The 22972-nt window shown below is 43.7% G+C and overlaps 2 protein-coding genes across 2 annotated transcripts in view; one reads left to right on the plus strand and one right to left on the minus strand.

Annotated features, from left to right (window-relative positions):
- LOC309356018 (prolactin-releasing peptide receptor-like) overlaps positions 1-22972 on the minus strand; it is a 247944-nt gene that overhangs the window by 18281 nt on the left and 206691 nt on the right. The gene's annotated exons all lie outside the window — the stretch shown is intronic.
- IVD (isovaleryl-CoA dehydrogenase) lies at positions 1146-22793 on the plus strand. The gene is made up of 12 exons (XM_081887130.1): positions 1146-1316; positions 4327-4416; positions 8430-8481; positions 9098-9267; positions 11585-11678; positions 12833-12969; positions 13673-13769; positions 15955-16048; positions 17149-17230; positions 19081-19185; positions 19804-19876; positions 20075-22793. Exons 1-12 carry the CDS (start codon positions 1173-1175, stop codon positions 20206-20208), a joined length of 1272 nt encoding a protein of 423 aa, XP_081743256.1. The 5' UTR covers positions 1146-1172; the 3' UTR covers positions 20209-22793.

Genomic DNA, 22972 nt, shown 5'->3' on the forward strand with positions numbered 1-22972 from the left:
AAAATAGGAAAGTATTCCTGTATATTTCAGGACTGTCTACAACACTAGTATTACTGTACAGTTGTACCTTGGAAGTTGAACGGAATCCGTTCGGGAAGTCCATTCAACTTCCAAAACGTTCAGAAACCAAAGCGCAGCTTCTGATTGACTGCAGCAAGAATATTGGGGTTCCAAAGAACATTCGCAAACTGGAACACTCACTTCCGGGTTTGTGACGTTCAGGAGCCAAAACGACAGCATACCAAGGCACAACTGTACTTGGTTTCACTTTAGTATCAGGGCAGGACAATGAAAGACAATAGTAATGGAACTGCAGACTTGTGAGGCCTTGTTTCCTTAAAAACTGAATTTACACAACTGCATCTGTTTATTCACACCCTGATGCTTGACTTTTTAAAGGGGAGGGGTCCTTATTTCAAACCAAGGAAGTACTCAAGTTTAGCTTCTCATAAACTATCAAGTATAGTGAGTGTATTAAGGTGCAAACTTGCTATTGGCTAAGTAATTAAAAATACAGTATTAAAGAGTTGGGTGGCAAAGCCTAGAGGAAAGGTAAGGTAAGGTTTGTTGTGCAAAAAATTGCCATGTACATGACCACCCCACCAAGCCACAGGACATGAAATAAAAACCATACCAGATGAGTTCTGCTTTTTGTGGGGAAGACGACAATTAATAAATAAATAGCATAATCATACCCCCCCTTGCTTGCCATTTTTCTAAATTAAAAAGCCTGAAATGTTATAACATTTCCTTGCAGGAGGTTATTCCAGTCTCCTTGGTAATTTTGGTTGCCCTTTCCTGCTTCTATAAAATCGTTTCATGAGGCATGGTGTCCAGAGCTTCATCTTTTATCTTCGATCGTCTTCCCAACGATCCCCACCATGGAATTTGCCTTTTTCTCCCCACAGCAGCCGCACACCGGAAAAAGTACTTATGAGATTTCACACGAAAAGAGTTGTGGGCTAGCGCGGGAGCGAAGGCGCCGCCCGTCGCGGGGCCACCCAAGCCTTGGCTTTGGTTAAGGCAGCGTCCTCGCAGCGATTGGCTCTTGTTTCTCTCTCCCACCCCTCTCATTGGGCAACCAGTCCCCACCCGCTAGCGCTGGTTGGTAGAGAAGGCCTCTGGGGCGGAGCCAAGATCCACGGGCCTGGCGAGTCGCACAAGGAACCGAGATGGCGGCAGCGGTGGCGCTGAGGCGAGGGGTGGCCAGCTGGGCCCGGCGCCGCTTCTTGGGAGGACTGTGGCAGGCGCGGCGAGGCTGCGCCGGAGCCCCGCTGGATGATACGGTTAATGGGCTGAGCGAGGAGCAGCAGCAGGTACAGCGGCGGAGCCCTTGCTGGGCTGAAGGTCGCTCGCCGGGAGCCTTTCTCTCTGCGCCTGCTCCGTCCAGACCCCGCGCAGGAGCCGCGCTTCAGAGCCGCGCTCCTCTTGGCCTCGAAGGGTCCCGCCCCGTCAGGTGCTGGCGCAGGGCCTTCTCCTGCGAAAGGCCAGTTCTCAATAACAGGGCTTTGCTTTGGACCATACGGAGCAGTGGTCGGAAAGACGTGAGCGCCTCTGAGCGCCTGCAGAGTGCCCGCTCCACCCCTCTCCTCGCCATTGGGTTTATCGTGTCCCCATCGTGGAGGACGACTTCCGAGTTTGAAAGGGCAACTTGTAGGCAGCTCTGATCCCCTCTTCTTCCCAGCGCAGCAACTTTCTCTTATTTTACAGGACTGCCCTTTATAAGTTCCACAGCTGCAAGTCGGCCTGGATGTCTTTTATTCTGGAGCGAATGAAAGGGCCCCTATGTGAGGTCTCAGGTTGATGTGGACACAGATTTGCACCCTTAGCACAGCAGTTAATTCGGAGTAGCTGCGCTTTCTCATTGTCCCTTTCTACATTGCAGATTAATGTTCCGCTCCTAAGTGATAAGATCACTCTTTTAATGGCCAGACGAAGTGTAGTGAATTGGTTTTCTTTCTCTTACAAAAAGGCAGCTGTGGAGGCTGTGATTGAGCTTTTCTCCTCTTCTGGGTTTCCTATTAAAACAAGTGCTTCCCACCCACCCTTTCTCTCCTGCCCCCCCAAACTTTGGTTAAGGGGGTGACAGCTAACAACCAGCAGCAATAACAAAGCCACCAGATAGGAAGGAGTCAACAACCCCCCCCCCCCACACACCTTGTGACAGTCCTCTGCTTTAGATTGCAGATTCATTTGTACATGAAATACCTTTGGGTGGCAATCACATGTAGTTTAGTTCAAAAGTTAGGGGGTATATGTTTGCTCAGCTCTATCTGGAGAAACCTCTTAAAGCTACTAGATTCCAAAATGGCTCAGGTAACTAGATTTTCTTCTAGGATGGTGTAAACCAGATAGCTCTCCTAAGTTTTTTCAGTCAGGGAATAAGATAACAGAGTTTACCAGCATATAATTTTCCATATAAAGGAGGATATTTCCATTATCTCTATCCTTTCAAAAGCACCAAAGAATAAATAAAAGTGCCTTTAAGGGTGCGTGTCAGTTTCCACCAGTTCATTTTCTTCCTTTGTGTCTCCTTGAAAGAGTGTGCTGCTAGCCTTGGAAAAGGTGTTTTCTAAATCTTAGTCAGCGACTGGTAGCTGCTTACGGGTCCTCGTGACACAATGGCACAAAGTCAAGGGAGGGCGTGTCTAAATTTCTTGCAGCACTGCTCTCTTCAGATGCAATTCTAAGTATGATTTCTTGGCAAATTAAATTGTACTGGAACCAGTAGGATTTCCAAGTAAATACGTTGTCTGAGTTATTTTTATCCTGCCTTTCATGGCAAGCTCCCACAAGGCAGTTTGCAATGACTTTTAAAACCAATACAATAAACAATATAGATCAAAAGCAGCATCTGATACAAATACATAAGGACTCGGCAATGAAATGAATAAAAAGTTTGTGAGGGGAAACATTTAGGGTCTGTTTTGAAGGCCTGCAGAAGTGAGCCAGACTTGAGTTCATGGGGGAGGGAATTCCACAGATGTGTTTTAGGATCAGGTGGGTTGTCTCTTATGTTCTGGGATTACTGTTCAGTTGTAGAATGTACATTTTGTGTGGGTACAGAGTGCCATCTGTGATTTGGGTTGCCTGTGCTGGAATTATCTCTGATGGAAACCCTGGAGGGCCACTACCAGTTCCGAGAGGCAGGTCTGGACAAGATACAAAGCTGATGTGATTTAGTATATACTAGCTCCACTGTAATCTTTATAGTTATGATGTGTGTAGCAGTGATGTAGCGAAACCTTTTATAGCTTATCAAGCGGTGATTTGGCTGTAAGCTTCTCATGCTGCATCCATCCATTTTAGTGCAGTTTGTTTCTCCTGTAAAAAGGGGGGCTAATGATACTTGATCATATAGGTTTTTAAGTGAGTTTTTAAAAAAAGAAGTCTTGATTATGCCCAAATGATAGATTCTTGTTATGTACATACTAAAGCATCTCATCCAATAGTAGCATTACAGAGCAAGTCCTAACTCCCACATCAGTTAAGAAGAGGCTGAAATGTTCCTCTATCACCGGGCACTAGTATATTTGCAGAAGGCTCTATGAATGTAAATCTCCCCTCAATGGAAGACCTCAAAACAGAGTGTTTCAGGGCCAGTGACAGCCAAGGCCTTCTGCTTCTGAGGCTTCTCCATATTCCTGAGATCCCATCCATCAGTTTGGCTCAATCAGCAGTCTTGGGCCATGTATTGCATGCAGCATTCTTTAGAATGGCTCTGTGGGTTTTGATTTGGTTTTGCTGGCTTTGGGACTTTGAAATGTCACATTGCTTGCTTAGTTGAACATCATTTTTCAGTGTTGGCATGCTGCATAGATAGGCCCAAGGGTAGTTGGGAATTAGTGTGAACTTTCTTCTACCCATCCACACACTCAAGTTCTTTTGGTATATTTTACCATAAAATATTTTAACCAGATCCAACAAACGTCTTCATGTCACTAGGTAGGGGATACTGTTTAAAAACCAGATTAAACCTATTTTAAAATATCAATAAATATCTTTTAATAATGTTTTATGGTATTTTTGTGTAAAGGCATGGACCTCACAAATTTAATAAACTTGTTGTTGTTGTTGAAATATCAAGAGATATACATTGTAAACTAGACAGAAAGTGTTTTGTCAGTAACTTCACAGGTTTCAGCTGCCACCATGGTTAGCACTAAATAGTTTTATTGACAGTAAGTGGGAATTTAATAGAATATTCTATTCCGGGCTTGAGATCTTAAAGAAAAACAGCTAGGGAACCTTTTTGATAGCATTCAAAGGAAGGAACTTAGCAATTGTGTTTTATAATGTGCACTTTTACATTTTCATTTCTAACAGCTTCGGCAAACTATGTTCAAATTCTGTCAGGAGCACTTGGCTCCAAAGGCCCAAGAAATTGATCAGCAGAATGAATTTGAAGGCATGAGGGTAAGTGCTTCTGTACTGTGAACCTACTTATTATATAACATGACTTCGGGAAATGCATGAATATAATTTAAAGGATGCAAATATGAAGGGTTTGAGAAAGTTACAAAATGCCTACGCATTAGAAAGAATAAACAACTAAATCCATGAGGGAAAAGGACATGTATGCCATTCAGCAAGAATGAATAAAATATACATGTTTGGTATTGTTTCTGTCTTATTTTTCAAAGTTTTCCATCTCCGTTACCTGAAAGTGTGTGTAGTCTCTCCTGAACATATAAATCTTTTCATGGAACCTTCTTCAGGTTGTAAAGAGTTAACTGTTGCAGATGCTGGGTTTCTAGAATATGGGATTTAACAGATTCCCTCTTGCGTTAATTGTTAATGAGCTAGAGATATTTTTATGGGACTTCCTGCTTCTCACTGTTTTTATAAGCCCTGCAGTACTTGGAAAGTTCATATGTACTAGAACTTTTATACCTGCTGTGTTTCACAGAGAATTGTTTTAAAATGTTTGCAATAGCATTTTATGGAATCAAATTTTGAGTGCTGTGGGACCTTGCGATTGAATTATATGGTGTCCTTCACCAGGATAGCTTGGAAAGGTAACCAGTTCTCAGAAGTACAGAAAGTAAACAAAATGACTACAGTTATTGGCAATTGTCAGGGTTTCTGGGAGAGAGGAGGAGATGACAGAGGAGACGGAGAGCGAGTGGGAGGAGGGGCAGAAGGATGAGGAAGAAGATGACGGAATTCTGAGGGAATCCACGAGTCTGAGCAGCGAGTCAGAGGATTCTCAAAAGGGGGTTACCTTAATCAAGCAAAAGGGAGGAGAAGGGAGAAGCGGAGAGGAGCCCAGTGGAAGACAGACGCAGCAAGAGGCGTCTCAGCCGGAACGGAGTAAAGGGGGTGGAGTCGTCAGCCTCTCGGAGGGAGCAGGATTAGGAGAGAACAGAGAAAGGGGGTTGGAGCAAGGTGTTCAGCCGGAAAGGGTGGAGAGCAGAACAAGGGGTGGTGTAGCGGTCGAAAGAAAGGTCAGCAGCAACGTACGCGCGCCAAGTTCAAACGTAGAGGCGCGCGGAAGTGGAGAGAGCTCAGGGGAGGAGCCCGGCCCTAAAGCCAGAAGGAGGGGGGAAGAGGCGGCAGAGGATTCAGCCTCAGGCGAGTCACGGAGAGAGGGAACCCAGGGGGGCAGGAAGACCCTGCGGAAAAGAAAGGAGAGGAAGAGGTGGTCTAGAGCCAGGCTATTAAGTTGGTGTGGAAGAGGGGAGGAGTCAGAGGGGACTTCAGCGGTCTAACGTGACAGACGTACGGCCACGATGCTGAACTGTACGAGAAGCAGAAATCTTCAATAAACTTTTCCTGTAAATAAACTGCAACGGAGTGAGGTCTCTTGTGAGCTGGGACCCGTCCTGGGTGGCCGTGACAGCAATTGTACCATTTCCAGAAGGTCAATCATGCAAAATAACCATTACCAGTAAGTTACTTTGTAAATAAGCCCACAAAAGTTAGGACCCCCCCCCCGAGGGGAATTGTAATGGTCTGTTGGAGTCTGGAAAATGGCTCTGCCCATTTTCTAGCAGCCCACTTGCCTTCTAGGCTGGGCACAGAGAAGAGGCAGGTGTCCTATCTATCCTCTAACATTATTATGTAACTTCTCCTAGAGAAAGAAACTTGAAAAGCATAGATTAAAAGGTGACACCCCCACCCCACCTCCAGAAATCAGGGCCATCCGTCCTGACAATGTTCCGGGCCCAGAGAGCAGCTGTGCTGCAGTAAGGCGTTCATCTAGAAAACCACTTGAGGACTACTGGAGTGTCAACGTATAGAAGTCAGTTCCCCTTCTCTATGTGCCTCCATCTTCCCAGGGCAGCTGGAAAATTTATGAGACATAAAATTCCTTCTTTGCCTTGTATATACAAGCAAAAGCCATTCAATGAGTCCTTCCAAAGGGAAGGGCAGTAACTCAGTGGCAGAGCACATGTTTTCATGCAAGAGCTCTTGGTTTCAATCCCTGGTGCCTCCCGTTAAGCTTCAGCTGCTAAAACATCCAAGGTAGCAGGCTCAGGGCAAAGCTTTACCTGTGATCTTGTATAGCTGCTGCCAGTCAGAGTAGACATTATTTGGCTGGATGGACCAACAGCAGCTTTGTGTGAAGTTTAGCTGGGCATATCCCACACTACCAAAAGACCTGCCCTTCACTGTTTTAGATTCTGGCTGGACAGGCAGAACTAGGGGGAAATCATTGTGAGTTGTGCAGGAGGAAGAAGCTCTTCCTGGATTCAAGCTGACGTGACAGAGGAGTGTCAGATACTGAGAGATCCCAGAAGCTGTTCTAAAAACAAAGTGTTCTGGTTTCTGAGCTGATCTCCTGATTATAAGTGGCTGGCTCCTAATTTGAAATGGTTTGGCTTAATAGTGCTACGGTTCCCTGTCACCCTGCCAGTGAGGAAAACCTGCTGATTGGCAACCTGTCACATTTTTCAGTGTGTCAGGAATGTCTTAGGAGGATGAAGCATCACTGCAGAAGAGATGGGGCCTCAGCGGACAGTATGTCAGTTCTGGGAGATGAACACTGCTATTTAATTGGTTTTCCCCCACGTCAGGATAGTGACTCATAAGCAAAGGTTGATCTAAATGGTGATGTGCATGTAGATCTACATTAAGTTGGGGGGACAGTGCTGGTTTTATTGGACTGTAGGGACATCTGCTTGGAGCGAGATGAACTAAAAAGAGTGTTTATCATTTTTTTTGAACTCTTGCTCCTATACAAAATTACTATGCTTCTCCAAACCTGAGCCACCTCTTCAGCCAACAATTGCACCAAATCCTTCGTTCTAGCAGCCACAGGTCTGCAGTTCAGTGCTGCACAAGTAAGGATGTGTGGATTGATTCAACACTGACATTAAAAGAAGATTATAATAGGGCAACACAAGATTCCTTTCTAAAACCAGTTAGCTAACCAGGGAAGGAAGCAGGAGGAGAAACCTGTTTTGGTCCAAAGTTCGCAAATGTTTTGGTTTCTACATTACATCATCTCTGGCTATCTTTGTTGTACAGTAAACCCACAACTTATGTCCATTTAACTTGATGCACATTCAGCTTTATGCACATGGGGCGTGGAATTAAAAAGTGGGCAGGGTTCCTGGAAAAACATTGTTGGCAAGCCCACCTGCCCTGTTCAGGGAAGTTTATAATGTTTGATGTTTTATCATGTTTTTAATATTCTGTTGGGAGCCGCCCAGAGTGGCTAGGGAAACCCAGCCAGATGGGCGGGGAATAAATAATAAAATTCTTATTATTCTTATTATTGAACCCAATGGGTTTTGTCTATATGAAATTTTGGCTTTAGGTGTAATCCACGGAACATAACCCCCACATAGGTTGTGAGCTTACTGTATAATCCAGTCCCTTCATTTCTCCTCCTGTGTCTTGTGTGCCCCATCCCACAGAGACCTTTATAGCAGATATGTGACACATGTTTTGACTACCTGGGATCACCTTGTGGAAAATAATGTTGTATAGACTCCTTTGATCTTGGTGAGCTAATGATTGTCTGCAAAATGATGGCAGAGTTTTGAGCTTGCACCAGAAATGCTGTCGGGTTGGGTTGCAGAAGAGCCACAGGTCTGGAGCCATGTACATTGATGATGCTATATAAATGCTTATAATGTTCATCACATTTGTGTAATGCAAGTTCATGTGTTAACTTATTTAGGATTATAGAGTGCATCATTCTGATGGCTCTAGCTGGGCAGCAGCAAGGAAGAAGTTGTTTAATTTTTTTAGTATTTCTTAATTTTTATGGAACAAATCTTTAGTGGATGTGAAGTATTCAAGGTGGCTGTGACCTTCTGTTTCACAGCAGGTTCCATGACAACCATTATTTTGCCCAGCTTTTTGCTTCTGTGGGGAAATTAAAATGATAAGTTCAGGGGGATGATGAAAAAAAACCCTGGTTCCTGGTCTTGTGAAAGGTCAGGGTCTCTCTAACAGCTTTGCTCTGCTCTTTGTAGGCATTCTGGAAGAAACTGGGTGATCTAGGTGTTCTAGGAATAACTGCTCCAGGTGAGTGTGTAACTAGCCCTGCCTTCCTCATTCTGACAAAATATGGTATATTTAAGTGGGAAATGCTGCAGTTAGTAATGTCTGTGAATGAATAATTGGAGACCAAGGGCTTGAGGGGAAAACAGACCCTATTAGCTCACTGGCAGTTTGTCAAAGGCCAAGGCTGCTGAGGTCTAAAAGAACACCTTATGAATGACATGTTTTCTATATGGATATTGCCTTTGTTCGGAAGTAATGTGTACTTTTGTTACATGTGACAAACATATACGTGTCTATGATGGAGCATGCACACACAGGGAGCCCTAGTTGGTGCATGTTGCGTGCGCCCCTAGGAGTTAGTCATATGAAATATCTCCCACCATTTCCTAAAGTTGTAACTGTGTAATTCATTCATCACTGCCTGCTCTCTTTGTTGTTTGCTTCCCTCTGACTTCACTTCTGCCCCACCTCCTGGCAGTATGTGGATATATGCCTGCCAATTTGGGATTGCACTTCACACATCTGATGAGTGAAGTGTAGTACAAGGAAGCCTATGGCGTTATAAATCTTAACTGTGTCACAAGGCTCTTCGACTGTGTTCTAGGTAAGTCTATAAATATTTTCTTCTCTTTACCAGCTGAATATGGTGGCTCTGCGATGGGATACCTGGACCACGTGTTGGTGATGGAAGAGATTTCTCGGGCTTCCGCAGCTGTTGGGCTGAGCTACGGCGCCCACTCTAACCTTTGCATCAATCAGATGGTGAGGAACGGCAACGAAGCACAGAAAGAGAAGTACTTGCCCAAGGTATGTGGAATCGTGGAGTCTGATGTAGCCAGGGAACTAGAAGCATGCTGGGTAACAGCTTCAATTACAGAACATGTTTCTTAGAGCAAAGAAAAATAATGCTCCCAAATTGGACACTTTGCCCCCATCATTTTATTTAAAATTTAATTTTATATTTCCAAGCATTTATTTATTATTAAATTTTTAGTTTGCCCTTCCTCCCAAAGGCATCTGGGGTGGCAGATATTAAAAAAGATTAAATAGTATAGTTAAATATAAGAAAACATACAAAAAACAATCTAAAACATTATTAACGAAAATTCATTTTTTAAAAAAACCTGAACTCTATCTTTTTTAAAAAAAAAATCTTCTGTTTTGTTGCTACAAGCAAAAGTCACGGATCTTTGGGAGAGAAGACTATTGGTTTGAAATCCAAATGTGCAATGAAAGTTTAAGTGCATTTACTCCGGAGCAAGTTTCACCGAGTTTCATCGGACATATTTAGAATTGCATTTTGTCGAACCAGACTAGCATCCGCCTCCCACCTTCGGCTTGGAAGGTGGAAGCTGGAAAAGTCTGCATTCTTGGCTTTGGTATCCCTCTGCCTTTTTCAGAATTTGTTTTAGAATAGTTAACACACACGCTATTAAGTAGAGGCAGGAATGGCATCTGGATTTCCATAAGGTTGATTAACACATGCAAGTTGATCACTTGGTGGATGATCTGTCACAGAGCAAACGTGAATGTTTCATATTCATAAACTTGTCTGTCCTCCTGTCAAACATCATGTTTTCAGTGGAGTCGGTTCACGTACCCAGCTCTGAGTCATCGCTGTTCGAAACTGCCTTATGTGTTTCATCGGGAGCAGGGGAAGCTGTTGTCATATCTGTCATATAGCACCAGACGCACTTTGGTCCCCTGTAGTGAGTCCTAATTTGCTTTCTAAAAATTCCAAACTTCAGACTGTTCCGACATGCTCTGCACACAAGGGTATTTACCAGCTTGTCCTGCAGCTTGTCCTTTGCTGCCATGGATGATCTGTGGCTAGTTTTGGGAAGAAAAGGAAGCACTTGAGAGTCATGGGGTGCTTCTGCTGACAGAAAACAGGTTGAAGAAGGCCCTGACAGCATCATGCTCTGTTGTGCCCTTAAGAACAAACCAAAACTTCAAGGCTACCTCAATCACTCCATGCCGTTTGGCACACAAGAACACTCCCTGCCCCCCATGATCAATTTCCAGTGTGATAGTAAAAGCACTAAAAGCAGCACAGCACTATTAAAAGCCCTTTCCTTAAGAGCAGTCAGTTCCCAAAGGCCTGCTGGAATAAACAGTCTTCACCTGCCAGAGGGTGTGTATAAGAAGACTGTGATGACTAGGAAAGGTAGGGTTCTCCAACTGTTGTTCTTTTATAAAGAGTCTACAGGGGCCACATGAAACAGGGTTTTTATTTAGTTGGGGGTGAAGTACGATGGAACCCGATTTTTGCCTTTTTTGATTTTATAATACATTCCTTTTTCTTAATCATCTACAGTCACCCAAATGAATGAACAGTTTCCACTTCTATATCTAATAAACAGCCTTTGCCCATCTGAGCGCAGGATGAAACTTGTGTGGTTTGAATCTCAGTAACCTGAGACCTTGTACTCAGCATTCCATTATACATTTGAAATCATAAATCATTATTAGTAGAGGGGTGTTGTGATTGGTTATGAAATCTATTTCACGTGTAAACCAAAGAAGTTTGAAAGGGAATAGACTGTGGGGTGGGCAGGAGGAAATTGATGGGGGGGGAGGCAGCAGCTGCTGTGCCAGAGGGTGGCATAAGGGAGCCCAAAAGGAGGGTCCCCACCTGCTATTCCATTGCAAGGGTCAAAGACTTTCGTTTATTGCCTACCATTCTGGCATCTTGTCCCATTCCCCTGATTTATTCCATAAACTGGAGAGTCTTGTTCTTTGTGAATTGCCTTTTTTGCAAGTGTCTTCAAACCGTTTACCCTGTCCAGTCATCCATTTTCAAAGGACAGCACAGGAAAGGGGATTAAGAGGGACATCTATATCCCCTAGCACAGTTTGCTTGGCACTCTCTCCTACCTAAGGAATCCATCTAAAACTGTAGGTTTTCGTTTGCCACGTCCTCGTGAAACTGCAATGTATTGATTTTTGTGCCATTTCTTAAATAGTACACCTCATTGGAGAATTCTGCCAAAGGTAGTGTCCCCACCATAGCATGAAAAAACTTTCAGGTTTATTGTGATCTGGTTTTTTTAAGGCAAGAGTGGGAACGACTGCAGGAAAACAATTCATTTTGTATCTTTCTTGTCACCTCTCGTCCCTTCAGCTGATCAGCGGGGAGCATGTTGGAGCACTAGCAATGAGTGAATCCAATGCTGGTTCTGATGTTGTCTCTATGAAGCTGAGGGCAGACAGAAAAGGTAAATGCCACCAATTTGGAATTTTCCACCTGCAGTGACCTTTGGACATTGCTGTTTATGAATTTCTGATCCTCTATGCATTTTGTTTTGTCCATTCATTGCCAACACAAGTCTGTGTGTGTCTTTGCATCCTCCCAAACAGAATAGCCAATGTGGTCTAATGGCTGGAGTGTCTGAAGACCTGGGAGACCAAGGTTCAAAACCCCACATGGCCATGAAGCTTCACTGGGTGACCTTGGGCCAGTCGCTGTCTAACCTATGTCACAGGATTGTGTGGGGATGAAGTGAGGAGAGGGAGAACCGTGTACACCACCTTATGCTCCCTGGAGGAAAAGATGGGATATAAAATGCGATAAATAAATAAATAGCAGGAAATGGAAAGGGGCAAGAGCAGGCCAGAGGTTCCACACCCCAATTTCAGCTTCATTGGGACTGCTGAAAGGCAGGAGTGGAGAAGACAAATTTCTGGTTTCCAGAGGTCCCATGGCCATAAAATAGAGATTAAGTGGTATTAGGAACAAGAGCTGGGGAAGAAACTGTATGTAGAAGCCGGGTTGAGAGACAAAAACTCCAAAGTTAAGGGAGTGTGTGATGTAAATTACACTATTCAAGATACACTGGCCTGTGGGCCAGGCATCCTGTTGTGAATATTTTGAGAACCAATATATATTTTAGCATGTATTTATTTACGAAAATTTATTATATAGTGCTTGATACTAGTAATACCTCTAAGTAATTTACAAGAAATATTTAAAATTATCAATAAAAAACAGTTAAAAGCAATTTGAAACATTTAAAAATAATTAAAAATTAATATTCAAAAAGCATCAAATTGCATCAGCATCTGCAAGTCTGTACAGCCTTGCCTAAACAAAAATGTTTTAAGCATGGGGGCAATTCTAGCCCTACTTTTCAAGAGAGCTGGCTGGTGATAGAAAAAGCCAGCTATAAAACTGAGCTGTGTAGTGTCTGTATTATTTTTTTGCAGTAGAAGATGCAGCTCTGCAAGTTTTTCTTTTTCTTTTTCTTGATATGCCAGACCTAGGAATGGAGGAAATCAGATTTCGAGAAAGAATTCCAGAAGAATTACTTGTGGAATGTCAAGCTGTCATGTGGGTCTTAACAGAATTTTCTGCTTGTTTCATCCTTTCTAGGAGATTATTTTGTTTTGAACGGGAACAAATTTTGGATTACCAACGGTCCAGATGCTGACGTCCTAATTGTTTATGCTAAAACAGATCCAAGTGCTGTTCCAGCTTCTCAAGGGATAACAGCATTCATTGTGGAGAAGGTAGGTTTATGGGACAGTGATGCTCCCTCTTTTTATCCCCAAGGAAGATCTTTTCCAGGTGGTGTCTGGTCACTCAGGTGTGAGATTTCTTGGGGGGGGGGGCGCAGGGAAGAGTCACGCTTTTGTTCCTACTCCTTGACTTGCACTTCAGAATGAATTCAAAATTCTTCCCTGCTGAATGAATCTACAATGGTTGCTGAAGTAAGCTGTAGGCAGGTGATAGCACTTGTCGTTCAGAAGTTTGTCGTGCTGCTCTGTGGCACATGGAACCGAGCCAGGGAATCTGTGCTGATGTTCCCTGAAAGTTCTGGGCAAATGCCACATTTGGGTCCCTGTGAGGAGAGGTCCTGGGCCAGCTCTACAGATGGTAAAGTTGGACATTTGGCCAGACACCAGAACCAGCAAAGGACCTGCCATCCAGTGCTCCGCTTCAAGAAGAAGACACGGGTCTCAGGTCTGCCTGGAAACAACAGAGTTCGCTCTGATTGGGGTGTTTGTTCCCTAATATGTGAAGTTCTTGACTTGATAATGAAGGAAATAAACTTGGGTTTATCTGTAGGCACTTTCATGTTTTCTTCTTATAATGAATATTTTAATCCTCTCCCTGCTTATCCTCTGAATTGTCATGCAGTGTGCCATCATTTGAACGGCCTCTTTATAAAAAATGGAGTAGTTTTTCCTCCCCTTTTTCCTTTTCCTTCAGGGTACACCTGGTTTCAGCACCGCACAAAAGCTTGATAAACTGGGAATGAGAGGGTCAAATACCTGTGAATTGGTCTTTGAGGACTGCAAGATTCCCGGTGAGTGATACTGAAGTTGCACTGCCTCCCTCAACCCATGGCAACTCTTTCCTTACTTATATTTTCTAGTCACTGCAATGTTCAAATATGTGTACAATGAAAAGTTAGAAAAAATAAAACCCCACATGAAAAGCATATGCTATTAAGTAGTTCAAGCAAGTGATATATAAAAGCATCATCAAATCTACTTGGCTCAACATTAGTTTTGTTTTGCAATATTAATCTTATCAAGCTTGTCTAGAAAGGAAGGTCTTAATTGTCCCTTGAAGGGGGCAAGATTGTGGACCTGCTCCACACTTCTGGAAAGTGGACCAAGACTGAAGGTGGTATTACTGCGAGGCCATCAGTTGAAAGACTAGCCAGGATAGGATACCACATTTACACTCGCTGTGGCTGATTTGTGTCCCGTGGGGAAAACCAAGATTTCTTCCTTGGGTCCTTTTGGGTCCTTTTGGGTGGTGGCAAGTTCTTCCCCAACCACCCCCAATTTGCAGGTATCAGTGGCGTAGCGTGGGGGGTGCAGGGGGGGCCGGCCGCACCGGGAGCAACAACTAGGGGTTAGGGGGCGCAAATCCATGGGTTAGGGGGTGCAAATTACTTGCCTTGCCCCGGGTACTGACAACCCACGCTACACCACTGGCAGGTATTACTGAGAAGCTCCAGGACTGATCGCTTTCACCCTCTTTCCCAAGGACAACTTGGCAGATTTACAAACTTTTCAGAAACACCAATTAAATGGCTGCCAGGCTGCTATTTTTCCTTACAGCCTGCTTCCGATCCTTCCAGTGTGCTCTCGTGGCCACAGGCTCCCTCTTCTCAGTGGAAGAGATTAGTAGCAGTACCAAAGAACGCGTTTTCTTTTTGAGACTCCCTCTGATCTCCCAGGACCACTTCAATCGTTTCTCAGTGTCGAGCTGCTTCAGTAGATTCCTGCATCTCCAACGCAACATTTCCCTTAGATCAGAGTGTGCTTTTGAGTGTTTGCCACCCCCCTCTGCTGTATTAGCGTGCGGGTTTGTCATTGGCACTCCACCAAGTGTTGCGCAGGTTCCTTTGATCGTGAGTGCTGTCCCACGGAGTCCCACTCTTAGGTCACACAGCAATGGTCAGGAGCGCATTTGGAAAGCTCATCTTGTATTTTGCCCGAGGCGTAATTGTTGAAGGTACATTCAGGGAATTCAGATGCAGCTCTTTGCTTTTTTGTTTTTTGTATTTCACAAGGAGTTACTTCACGCAGTTTCTCCGTTCAGCAGCATTACTCATGCTATTTGCCAACTGTTTTTGTTTTGTTTTTTTAAAAATTTTTAATTCTGTGCTCCCACCCATGAGCCCCATGCTTCCTTCCTTGGTCTTTGCAGGTTGGGAGGCGAAATTCAAATTCATCAATTAAGATCGGTATGTGGTATGGAGTAACACCACTGATTCAGGCACCATTTGCAGTGCAGAAATTGATACAGTACTGGCCTCATGTTCATGGGATGCCAGCACATGCAGGAAACAACACTGGGTTAGTGTTATGTCTGAACCAGCGATCCTGTTTTGCTCCCTACAAACCATGATCTCAAGCTCACTGATCATGAGTGGTTGGAGCAAAACGAATCACAGTTTGGATATAATGCCAAGTCTGGAATCATGATTTCCTTCTTGTGAAGTAGGAGCAAACTGATGAAGACCAGCGCTTTTATGGTAAACCATTAACTATGGCTTCCCATAACGTGTGAACAGGGTGAAAAAGTTGACTTAAGTCAACTGAATGCATATGTATGCCAAATTTTGTAATACATATATATTTTAGTCTAGAACTCATGAGTCTCCTGTCTGTAGCAGGCACTTCGAATCATGCTGCGTTCAGCATTCTGATCACCATCAGATTAAAACAAGTTCCCATTGAAGCTAATTCATGCATAATTTGATCTGTCCCTTAGTAACGATGCCAAGACGTAGGCCATAAACACACTTAGCTGTTTTGTGCAAGGTACATGAGCAACTGAGATCGTGTTGCTGCTTTCTATTTGTTTATGTTGCTTGAAAATAAAAAGTGATGTTTGAGTGTAAGGTGTAACTGTGTTTGTGCTTATATACCTGGACATACTCCCATTGAGCACACATACAGAGACGCACAAGGAACACACTATCTAGGATTGTGTAGGTTCGCCAGGAATCAGCTTTCCCTTTCTCCTCACAGCTGCGAATGTCTTGGGGCAACTGAGTAAAGGAGTCTATGTGTTGATGAGTGGCCTGGATCTGGAGAGACTTGTGTTGTCTGGCGGACCCCTGGGGTAAATATGTATTTATTTATTACTCTAGTGACATAGCTTGTTTGCTTCATTGGTTCTATTAATACATGGAATCGCCACCACTTTGATGGCTGGAGGCGGGTGCTCATCTTTTTATGTACTAGTGACCTCACACAAATGCTGTGCCACAGGACAGCTTGAAAACGGCTGTGGTAATTGTGCAAATCCCATCAGCTATGTGGATAGTCTGTTTAGACACGGCAGATATTTTGCCCTCTTAATGAGAGGACCTACCCTTCTCCCTGAATGTAGAGATGCCATGGTATTCTCCCTGACATGAAACTCTTGCTTTTGGGAATCCTTGAAAAGCAGTGAGGCCTTGGCTAGGTCTTAAGGCCAGCCAGAGTTTGTGGACCCCAGGATAATACTATTGCCACCTACAGAGTAAAATGCCCTGTGGCATATTTTTGCCCCTTTTATTTTCAATATCCAACCTGATGGAGACTTTTGATTAAAATTGAAAGCTTCCCCCCTTCTTTGTAGCTTCTTAGTGTGTTCTAATAACAGTAGGATTACAGGCCTTGGATCACAGAGGATCTGTTCTTTTGGCCATTACTACCTACTACATGGACTAGCAGCAGCTTTTGAGGATCTCAAGCAGAGAGGCCTTTCCCATCACCTGCTACCTGGTCTCCCTGGTGACCCTATTAACTGGGGTTGCCGGTGATCTAATATAGGATTTTCTGAATACATTAGTGCCACCACTAAACTGGTCCCTAACCTACTGTGACGTCTGGATTTATTTAATTATTTTTAGTGGACAAACAGAGCTACATGCATTTGTTAAAATTTACAGGTTTCTCTATGGCAGGAGTTGTTACCCTGTCCTATCCAACCATCCATCTATCCATCTAAACATACCCATGTGGGTATTGCAACATCTCATTTGTGACTTTTTCAGTTTATCTGTAGGCTACTTTTTATTGTTATTCCTGCTTTTGCAGCTCCTTTAGTTTTTTGGTTTTATGGATTGTATTTTGATGATGATGTTTTGATGTTTTTATTGACTCTCTTTATTGGAAAGCCAACTTTTCAAAGGCAGGATGGAAATCTTAAAATCTGCATGCTTCTTTCCCTTGCAGGATCATGCAGGCTGTCCTGGACCATGCACTCCCATATTTACATGTGAGGGAAGCTTTTGGACAGAAAATAGGCCATTTTCAGGTGAGAGCCATAAGAGGGTTGCCAGTGAACTTTTAGAGCCTGCTTCCTTTTACAGTTGGATAAAGCTGGTTCTGGCTCAATCTGTCTTCCTCAGATAAATATTTCCACCTAGAGCTGTGATGCTGCTTGTTTCCTAACAAGCAATTCTGAAGCTAACCATTTTCCCCAAGTTCCTTTTTAGTTGCTGGCTGATTTTAAAGTAACACTGAAATGTCTCCTATTGCTAGAACCTCATGATAATGTGCATTCAGAAATCTAGGGCTTAGGAGAAATCCAGGGTTTGGTTTCGATTTGCTGATTATGACAGCTGATGTTAGCTTTGAATATTCAGGTAACTATTTCAACTTTAGTTGGATTTGGAATCGCAGTGTGCACTACTGGATGTTTGTCTTTTTAGTGGTCAACCAAACTCTCTTTTTTTAAATATATAGGCAGGTACGTGTAAGTCTGGATTTTTAAAAATAGGATCCAGGTTGCTGCTGTCCGAATGCTAAATGTATGCAGCAAGCCCGCAATTTATGTGCATTTAACTTGTGCACATTCAGCTTTACAAACGTGGCAAAATAAATAAATAGATAAATAAGGGGGCGGAGGAAATGACTTTGGCAGTCCCACATGCCATTGAACTTAATGTGTTTTGACTACAGTGGTACCACTGGTTATGAACTTAATTCGTTCCAGCGGTCTGTTCTTAACCTGAGATACCACTTTAGCTAATGGGGCCTGCCGCACTGCCGCACAATTTCTGTTCTCATCCTGACGTAAAGTTCTTAACCCAAGGTACTAGTGCCAGGTTAGCGGAGTCCGTAACCCAAAGTGTTTGTAACCTGAGGTGTTTGTAACCTGAGGTATCACTGTATACACAACTTTGACTTTAGGCACTATTCCCGGAACGTAACCCCTATGTAAGTTGCAGGCTTCCTGTAACTTTTAACTTAATAATTTTTATTAATTTACTTTATGTGTTGTCAGGGTTTCTGGGAGAGAGGAGGAGATGACAGAGGAGACGGAGAGCGAGTGGGAGGAGGGGCAGAAGGATGAGGAAGAAGATGACGGAATTCTGAGGGAATCCACGAGTCTGAGCAGCGAGTCAGAGGATTCTCAAAAGGGGGTTACCTTAATCAAGCAAAAGGGAGGAGAAGGGAGAAGCGGAGAGGAGCCCAGTGGAAGACAGACGCAGCAAGAGGCGTCTCAGCCGGAACGGAGTAAAGGGGGTGGAGTCGTCAGCCTCTCGGAGGGAGCAGGATTAGGAGAGAACAGAGAAAGGGGGTTGGAGCAAGGTGTTCAGCCGGAAAGGGTGGAGAGCAGAACAAGGGGTGGTGTAGCGGTCGAAAGAAAGGTCAGCAGCAACGTACGCGCGCCAAGTTCAAACGTAGAGGCGCGCGGAAGTGGAGAGAGCTCAGGGGAGGAGCCCGGCCCTAAAGCCAGAAGGAGGGGGGAAGAGGCGGCAGAGGATTCAGCCTCAGGCGAGTCACGGAGAGAGGGAACCCAGGGGGGCAGGAAGACCCTGCGGAAAAGAAAGGAGAGGAAGAGGTGGTCTAGAGCCAGGCTATTAAGTTGGTGTGGAAGAGGGGAGGAGTCAGAGGGGACTTCAGCGGTCTAACGTGACAGACGTACGGCCACGATGCTGAACTGTACGAGAAGCAGAAATCTTCAATAAACTTTTCCTGTAAATAAACTGCAACGGAGTGAGGTCTCTTGTGAGCTGGGACCCGTCCTGGGTGGCCGTGACATGTGTGTATACTTGTTGCCATCTTAATTGTTTTTGTACTAAGGATAGCAGCAAGGGGTGATAAAAATTGTGAAGATAAATCCAAATCTCTCTCTCTCTCTCCTTATGCTCTGATTAGCTCATGCAGGGTAAAATGGCTGATATGTACACAAGGCTGATGGCTTGTCGACAGTATGTGTACAATGTCGCAAAGGCCTGTGATCGAGGACACTGCAATGCAAAGGTGAGCTCCTGGGTGCTTGCAACATTTCTTTTTGACCCTTCTGTATTTTGTGTAAGCAGGAGGGGCGAAGAATCAATAGTGTAAGAGACTTAAGTCCACAGCAGAAAATATATGATGTTTTGAATACACTCTTAAAGGAGAAGAATACTTCCTTGCCCACCTGGCAATGGCTTTCCTTTTGCGTATAGATGCAGCATGAGAAATTGATGTGGTACTAGAATATTGTGCCACTTGCTTTTGCCACTAATATCATAGCTTTCATGTGCTCATGATGACAACCTAATAGGATGGACAACGGAAGTGCTGTCTCTTATCTTAAATCCCATGTGTACCTAAACTCAGCGTAGCATGAAGCCATGAATGTTATGGTGTCTGTTGCAATTCGCAGGTGGGTGGGGGTAGACAGAGCTTAAGGGGTGCATAACAGTGCCCTCATCTCGGAAGAAAAGGTGGGTGATTCCTTGTTGGTAACCATGGTGCGAATTCGAAATCTGGTTTAGCTAGAAAGACGGCTGTCTTAGACAATTCTGCCAGTCGCTTGTGGGGGGTTGGGGCCAGAAGAGCTGAACGTCTATCTTGGAAGTTCTTGATTGAAAATGATCTTATCTGCCCCACCAGGACTGTGCAGGAGTGATTCTCTACTCTGCGGAATGTGCTACACAGGTCGCTTTGGATGGAATTCAGTGTCTGGGTAAGATCACAGATGTGCATGTGGTTGTCCCACCAAAAGGCAGGCTGACCTAGCAGGCAGTTGCATAATTTCATGCCATCTTCTTGTTACCCTGCTTTAATCATGGAATTGGGAGCAATTATTACTACTAATAATAACTTTATTATTTGTACCCCCACCTCTCTTGTTAGACTTTAAGGCTGCCTTCTTGTGTTGCAGGTGGAAACGGCTACATCAATGACTACCCTATGGGTCGCTTTCTGCGCGATGCCAAACTGTATGAAATAGGCGCAGGAACCAGCGAGGTGCGGAGAATCATCATAGGCCGGTCGTTTAACGCTGCCTTTAAGTAGCGCTGTCGTTCGAGGAGAATCACACTTCAAACCGAGAGGCCTTTTATTTCTAAGACTGTAAAAGCGCACAAGCATTTTTCCGCTCCCGCTACCAGAATGACCACCTCCACTTATCTCTCGACCTTCTGTTCTCAATGCAAACCCAACTAGATTCCCTAAGAACATGTGATTGCATTACAGTTACAGTGGAATACAGTAGAAAGCTCAAGTGGAATATGTGGATATCTGCCAACATGGCTTGCTTAGAAAGGGAGAAATTTTGTACACTTTAAAAAAGATTATCAGTTTTGTGAACTATTGAAGTAGATTTCTCTCTCTCCCGAATGTGGTGTTTTTAGTGAATGGGATTAGCAGCATGGTGTTCTGTTGCATCACACCTCCAGAATGCTAGCTGACTTTATGGGGTTCTTTTGCATTTCATGGGATCAGCCACCCAAGCAGCATTAAGGCTGCTGCTGAAACATTGGTAACATGGGAGGTATGTATTTTTGTTTGTTCCTATCCTCTCTTGCTGCTTACTGAGGTTTATTAATACCCTGCGAAGCCTTCATTCATTTGATGGACTGCCACCTCATGCTTGATTCATGCGGTGATGTCACCATCTATCATTCTGGAAGCAGTTAAAATGTCAAAACACTACAATGTGCCGGCCGAGAGTGAATTGGGGAGGAGGCGGAGGAGGCAACTTGACTGGGGAATGTTAGGTGCTTTTGCAAAGCTTCCCCTCGGTGAACATGGCTGCATGTACAATTTGCCTACTAGAAGAAACAAAAGCTCAGCTGATGGATAAGACGGGGTGGGATCTAGTGGTGCTTTACACACCATCATCTGAGGACTGAAAGGTTTTTGGTTTTTACTGGGTGGTAAACAGCGTGACACAATTTCCAAAGATGTTAAAGTCCAGGCAAAAACAGAAGTTGGCTAGGATTTGAAATGGTTGTTGGTGGCTGGATTATTGTCTTCCATTGATTTCTCTCTCTGGGCAGTACCTTACCATGAACTTTTAGGCTGATCCTGTACTGTCCACATAAACGATGGAAAGGGAGACAGTATAATGAAAACCAGCAGCTTCCAGCACTTGAGCTCTGTTAACCTTAGACCAATTCATGAAGGGATTGGCGTGGCTTGAATCTAACGGAGAACCAGTATGCTAGAACACACAAGGTTTATGTTGGTAAGCTGGTCTTAATAATTCAGTCTTTCTCATATAACGCATTAAATTTTCTAACGAGAGGGGATCCTTTCACTGCAAGCAGACATGCTTGCATAAGTCAGACTTCCTTTTATTTTCCAGTTTTATATACCACTTTTCACCCAAGTGATTTTGAAGTGGGTCAAATAGGTTCTTATGTGCCAAAAGCAGCGAACAGAACCTGGCACTGTGGGCCATGCCTGTGGGACAGAAAACATCAACCCCACAAACATCTAAAGCTCAAATAAATTGTGGAAACCCTTCAGATCTGATGGGGTCATGGGGAATCTTGATTAGTAATTGGTAACCCGGTCAACTTTTTCAAACCCAAGACACATCTTTAAATCCCACATGCACAACGTATGATTGACTTAAAAGCTTTTACTATTTATGTACAACTTTCCCCTTTCTTTTTAATAAACTTTTTTTAAAAGGTGGTGGTGACAGCACTTGATGGTTGAAATGGACCTTGAAGGTGGAAATCATGACAATCTCCTTGACCATTCAGAATGAGATGCTCTTTTGGGAACAGCCCTAGAGCATAGCATATTTGGTCTTCAGTGTTATTTAAGTCTCACAGAGTCTCTGAGGACACCAGCTTTCGTTTTAAAAGATAAGTAGTGGATGGGCAAAGGTTGGCAGTATTGCACACTGTCAAACAAATTGCCCATCTCTCAGCATACATGTCCCATAAAAATTCATGGAATCTTTGCATCTCTCAATCACATTAGATTCTGCAGCCTTCTGCCTCATTTTCAGAAATTATCTGTTAAAGGGCAGTTATTGGAAGAGAGATACAGAAACAGGAAGTGTTTCTAAAGTGCAGAGAAATGTTGCTTTTAACCCATTTTGAAATCTGAATTGCAGCAGGATTGTTTATACATCATAAAATGTGGTAGCAGGTACAGCTTTATCACCCAACTTGTCCAAAGCTCCATTGAAGTGAGTGTAAGAGTTTAATAATACAAAGGAACAGATTCAACTCGGGAGGTTGTGGTCTCTCCTTCACTGGAGGTTTTTAAGCAGAGGTTGGATGGCCACCTGTCATGGATGCTTTAGTTGAGATTCCTGTATTGCAAGGGGTTGGACTAGATGATCCTTGGGGTCCTTTCCAAGCCTACAGTTTTATGATCTTTAACACTCTGACTTCTAAATTTGCTGCCTGGCCCTTGGGCGAGCTTCTTCACAGAAGTGTTAAGATGAAATCCGTAATTCTTCTGGGAGATTGCTAATAAAACTCTGGATGTATCCATAAGTCAATGTGATTGAATGTATTGAGTGGTTTATTCAAAGGGTTCTTTCCAATGTAATGTGAAACATGGAGAAATTGCTGACTAACGGATGGCTTTGTTGAATGCATTAATGTTGATTAAACTATTGCAGTACAAACAAATATATGCCCCCTATTCATGTATCAGCTATTAGCATGCTCTAGTATGCCCAGCAGGAGGCAGGTAGAAACTTCATGTGCTTCTTAGCATTAAATCACCACAACTGTGAAGCAAACCTCTCCCAACCAGTACATCCTGTATGGGTGAAACTGGTGTGTATGTTGGGGAGGGGTTCACTTTT

The sequence above is a fragment of the Podarcis melisellensis genome, assembly GCF_964234715.1.
Source record: "Podarcis melisellensis genome assembly, chromosome: 1".
Lineage (NCBI taxonomy): Eukaryota > Metazoa > Chordata > Lepidosauria > Squamata > Lacertidae > Podarcis > Podarcis melisellensis.